Genomic DNA, 6,081 nt, shown 5'->3' on the forward strand with positions numbered 1-6,081 from the left:
TTTTTTTTTGTTGCCCCAACTATGACTCATTTGTTGTCCCATCTGCACTCACAACTCCAAACTTGGACAAAGTTTGGCTCAAAGACTGTCACTCTCTGCTGACCACACAATTGGCCAATAAAGCGTCAGCTTCCCGGCCACTTCAAACACCAAGAACAAGGTGAACCTCGCCTCAAGAACCAGACCTAAAGAGAAACGGCACGTTTTTCTTGCCGAAATACAGGCAAAAAAAATCTATGAAAATGCTGCCAGCAGCTGAATCTGCTGCCAATGCAGAAGGGACATGTTACAAGTGCTGGTCCCTCTGGCAACAGACAGATATAGAGAGCTGAACCAAGCACCTGGATCTTAAGGAAAAGAGAATATATTTGGCCTTGGTGCAAAAGGTAAAAACATCTGAGTCAGTTGGGCTTCTGTAGTGACATCTCTCAGTGTCTGTGCATTCTGCCAACAAAGTGTACAATGGATCAGCGGGTAACAACTAGCATACTGTTCAATAACAGGTCTACACTGCTTTGGAACATGTTTTGTGGACGCCTAAAAAAAATCTCAATTTCTGGAGACTCACTGATGCAATTGTTGGACGTTACAAAACATATGCTACCACAAAATAAGCACATTTTCATCACTATTCCAGTTACTCATGAACGATTTTGATTCAGGACAATATGCTAATGAATCATTCACACAGATTTGAGAACTAAATCAACCAATTCACTGAAAAATGATTCAGTCATAAGTTGGCTTGAGAGCCAATACATATTTTCAAAGTGTGTAGCTACAAAACACGCTACAGTTAAAAGTTTGAGGTTAAGTATTTGATCAAAAATACAGTAAAAGCAGTAATATTTTGAAATTTTTTGCAATTTAAAAAGCACTGTTTTCGTTTAATATATTATAAAATGTAATTTATTCTTGTGATCAAAGCTGAATTTTCAGCATCATTACTCCAGTCTTCAGTGTCATATGATCCTTCAGAAATCATTCTAATATGCTGATTTGAAATTTAAAATAAATGTATTTACTGTCAATTTTGATTAATTTTAATGCATCCTGAATAAAAATATTAATTTCTTAAAAAAAAAAAAAACTTACTGACTGTGAAATGTTATTTATATTTAAATGGATTCTTATTGATCTTTACATATATATATATATATATATATATATATACACACACATATATATATATATATATATATATATATATATATATTAGATAAAACCATAATAAAAATGGGGCCTTGTTGTTTTAGTGTATTGTTTGTTAAATAAGTCCTTTTTTGGAAAGTATTAATTTCTTAAAAACAAAAAAACTTTTTACATTTGTTGAATGTGTCAAAATAGCAAAAATGACATATTAAAAATAATGACAAAATCCCCATTACCGTTCTAGGGACAGAAAACACTGATATTAAAAATATCTTACATATTCCTGATATTTTTCAGGTATTCCATGACTGAAACAAACGACTTTAAGCCCTTCAATTCCACTGTATAAACTGTCTAGCAATGCCTGTTGTTTAGCAATATGTGAGCTGTACAACAGAAAGAAGCATCCATTCAGAGCTCTTACAGTCAGTGGAGTGCAGTTAGACTGTACCGCCACTAGATGGATACCTGCAACTGTTTTCTAATAGCAGAACGTACACTGTACACAGACAACAAATAAAAAAAGAACAAAACCAGAAGCCTTTTTTACAACTAATATCGACACCAGACTAGTCTGGGTAAAGACAGCAGCTTACAAGAGGTGGAAACAACAAGCCCGATATCAATTGTGATGTTTACTTAAGTTTGTTTTCGTTGTTCTGCCAGTTTCAAGGGAGCAATTTCCAGTGATGAAATTGAACTGCTCTCCTTGAGGAATTCATTAGAATGAGAGGAAATAGTCCCCTTGCCGATGTCTTTCCTGGAGGGAATAAGCCGGACGCGGACCCTGGGGCAGGAGTGTGACACGCTGGCAGCTAATAAAGCTCAGGGCTAAGTGGAGACTGTCGCTAAAAGAATACAAATAAACACAAGCAAATATGAGTGGGCGACGCTTTGGGGGATGAATTTTCAGCATCATTACTCCAGTCTTCAGTGTCATATGATCCTTCAGAAATCATTCTAATATGCTGATTTGAAATTTAAAATAAATGTATTTACTGTCAATTTTGATTAATTTTAATGCATCCTGAATAAAAATATTAATTTCTTAAAAAAAAAAAAAACTTACTGACTGTGAAATGTTATTTATATTTAAATGGATTCTTATTGATCTTTACATATATATATATATATATATATATATATACGATAAAACCATAATAAAAATGGGGCCTTGTTGTTTTAGTGTATTGTTTGTTAAATAAGTCCTTTTTTGGAAAGTATTAATTTCTTAAAAACAAAAAAACTTTTTACATTTGTTGAATGTGTCAAAATAGCAAAAATGACATATTAAAAATAATGACAAAATCCCCATTACCGTTCTAGGGACAGAAAACACTGATATTAAAAATATCTTACATATTCCTGATATTTTTCAGGTATTCCATGACTGAAACAAACGACTTTAAGCCCTTCAATTCCACTGTATAAACTGTCTAGCAATGCCTGTTGTTTAGCAATATGTGAGCTGTACAACAGAAAGAAGCATCCATTCAGAGCTCTTACAGTCAGTGGAGTGCAGTTAGACTGTACCGCCACTAGATGGATACCTGCAACTGTTTTCTAATAGCAAAACGTACACTGTACACAGACAACAAATAAAAAAAGAACTCACCAGAAGCCTTTTTTACAACTAATATCGACACCAGACTAGTCTGGGTAAAGACAGCAGCTTACAAGAGGTGGAAACAACAAGCCCGATATCAATTGTGATGTTTACTTAAGTTTGTTTTCGTTGTTCTGCCAGTTTCAAGGGAGCAATTTCCAGTGATGAAATTGAACTGCTCTCCTTGAGGAATTCATTAGAATGAGAGGAAATAGTCCCCTTGCCGATGTCTTTCCTGGAGGGAATAAGCCGGACGCGGACCCTGGGGCAGGAGTGTGACACGCTGGCAGCTAATAAAGCTCAGGGCTAAGTGGAGACTGTCGCTAAAAGAATACAAATAAACACAAGCAAATATGAGTGGGCGACGCTTTGGGGGATTGATTGGCAAGTGCAATTAAAACGACTAAGAACGCAGCAAAATATAGAGATATAGTTAAAAAGTTTTAATGTTATGCTAATTTTGCAAATGCTAAATGAATATACATAGTCAGTTCAAACTTTAAATAATCACAACACCAAAGTAAAATGTTGAAGTCATTTAATTGTATTTATTTTTTTCATTTCAATTAGCATATAAAGAATGAATGTGCATCTTGAATGTTAAACATGTTCAAATGAACCGTCAAAAAAGACAAATAAATAAAAAGTTGCCTTTCTTTCCTTCCCCTCCCAAATGATTTGGGTGGAAGTAGAGAGAGTACAGTCTGGCAGACAGTGAGCGTTTGATTCATGTGTGCTTTACCGCGGTAAAGGATCCAGATCTCGCTGGAACAGGCCTCGCGTGCCTCGTCAAGATAAATACATACTATTATCTATAAGGCAACAAGCATAATCTGTTATCGTGTTAACAAAAGACGAAAGAAAAAGGTGATTATTGCAAAATACAGTAAAAAGAAGAAGGTAAACACTAAAAATGCTCTCGACTAAAGTTAGAAAAATAACATACCATTTTATATTTGGTACTATCACAGCAAATCCTACTGTCTGCAAAAGGTGCTGCGCAATAGCTGCTGTCTGTATAGTATAACTTCATACGCTTGTGTAACTCATATTAGACCGAGTCTGCCAAAGATCACAAGCCACATTCTGGAAAGCAGCACAGGAGCACAGAGGTTACAGTCTGGAAGTGTACGAGGTCGAACGGACTCACACGTTGCATTGCAAAAAGTCATTTGTAAACGTACCTCTTTCAGGATACTCGACACATGTGTTTCATGTAAAGCGACTGAATGATGTAATTGTTGCCAATTCTGCAAAAAAATAACGTGTTTTGGTTTACAGGAAGAAAGGCTCTGTTTTTGCGCTTTCTGAAGTACAGAACAAGGCACTGTGTGAATATTTATAAGTTACTGCATTGCAAGTGAGGCCTTTGCATTAATCATTTATTAAAGTTCAGGTATCAGCCGTAGAGGTGCGGATACTGGGATGAATTTGCCTTTAAGAAACAGACTTCACCCTGAATGCGTTACACGATAGCTGGCGAACGCAAACGTATTGTCATGATCTATGATTTATTTAACGCTTTTTAAACTGCAAAGGTATAAGGCTTAAAATCCCAAGAAGTATTGCAATAAATATATTTAGGTTCGGGAAGGACGGACAGGAAATACTTGGCTTGAATGCATGTTTTTATAGCATCACAGCAAGATGCAAGAACAAACTGCTGAGGTTTAGATATGGACTAGTTATTTAGTCCATGGAAATTGTGACAAATACCACTATGATCTCATGCTCTTTTAATAGAACGACAAACCTCTGAAATTTCGAATGCAACAAAGTTGCTTTTTAAGGGGAATTTTAATTCTCTTTTTATAGAGATGTTTTTCTCGTAACGTTTTGCTGTGAAAAAGTTCTTGGAATGGGATTTTGAAAAGCATGTCAGATTTACATTTCATGTTAGTAATGACAGAAAAATGGATGTAAATATGCAATCATTGCATAGTACCAACATCTGAAAGAGCTAAAATCAAGTCAAACCAGTTTACAACACTGCTTATCTTTGCTTTTTCTTCTTAGAAGTGCTATATGTAAAGGTCAATGGTCATTTTTGCCTTTTTGATGTAGTTCTAGTAAACCAAAGGCCTTGCTTTGTGCCTTATGTTGTATTTTTTGTACTGAAAGATGCCAGGTTGCATTACGATGGAGCAAAACAAGCTTTAAATGACATTTGTGGGCCAGACGAAGGTCTTAAAAGTAGAAGCAAGAGGAATCGGGTAGCAGACTCAGTTTGCGATCGTCAAGGCGTGCATGTGTTTGGCAATGCCATATACATAGGTGATGTCGGGTCTTTTCTCTGGGTCAGGGTTGATGCACATATCTACCACTTTTCTCAGCTTGAGGGAAAAAAAGATAAGAGAAAACGTTAACAATTCATAATACAGATCCATAATACAGAGCTCCACATTAAAAAAAAAAAAGTGACAAGTGAGCCACTGACAAGTATATATATATATATTTATATATGTGTGTGTGTGTGTGTGTTTATATATATAACATTTTTCAATAAAGTTCCATTTGTTAAATATATTAAATGCACTAACTAACATTAAATAATAACGAGCAATACATTTGTTACAGTATTTATTAATATTTGTTAGTTCGTCAATAAAAATACCACTGTTCATTGTTAGTCCATGTTAGCTCAGGTCCATTAAATAACATTTTAATCATGTATTAATAAATGTTGGAATCAACATTAACTAAGATTAATAAATGCTTGTTTATGTTAACTAATATGGTTAACTAATGTTAACAAATGGAACCTTATTGTAAAATGTTACCTATATATTGTAAATAAATATATACCATATTGGCCCGAATATAAGACGACCCTGATTATAAGACGACCTCCCTTTTTCCAGATGTACCTTTTGGAAAAATGCTTTTTAAAAACCAAATCTTGTTTTTTTCTCAGTAAAACACATTTTTTTTTCAATTATTCTTGTATTGTATATTTTTCCTATTTTCATTTTTGTTTTGAAAGTATGGTAAAAACTGGTAAACTGTACCAACAATCACATTTAAAAAATATACACTTTTTGATATACCATAAAAAAAATAAAAAAAAAACAGGTAGCCCATCTGAATTAGGACATTTAGGCTATCCATCTAATAGTAGCCTACCAAAATCTTATTAACAGTAGAAGTAGAGTTGGTCCCATCAGGCTAACGTGACAGTCACGACTAATGCAGCTGTAAGGTTTTCTTTCTCTTTTGTTTTTACTCGCGACCTTTATAACACGCATTACATTACGTATTTCATGGCACACTCGTTTTATGCGTATTTGGCGCCACCTATTGTTGTGGGTGTATTATTGACATGT

At 34.6% G+C, this 6,081-nt stretch overlaps 1 protein-coding gene across 2 annotated transcripts in view; it reads right to left on the reverse strand.

The window, feature by feature from the left end:
- Positions 1-2,863: 2,863 nt before the first annotated feature.
- Positions 2,864-6,081, reverse strand: part of nek7 (NIMA-related kinase 7) — a 59,744-nt gene continuing 56,526 nt past the window's right edge. For both annotated transcript variants that reach the window (XM_016273784.1, XM_016273783.1), the window contains one exon: positions 2,864-5,091. In XM_016273784.1, the coding sequence (XP_016129270.1) occupies positions 4,981-5,091 (111 nt within the window). In that variant the 3' untranslated portion in view covers positions 2,864-4,980. The remainder of the gene's footprint in view (positions 5,092-6,081) is intronic.

This window comes from Sinocyclocheilus grahami, unplaced genomic scaffold (genome assembly GCF_001515645.1).
Source record: "Sinocyclocheilus grahami isolate Dianchi unplaced genomic scaffold, SAMN03320097.WGS_v1.1 scaffold81.1, whole genome shotgun sequence".
Taxonomy (NCBI): domain Eukaryota; kingdom Metazoa; phylum Chordata; class Actinopteri; order Cypriniformes; family Cyprinidae; genus Sinocyclocheilus; species Sinocyclocheilus grahami.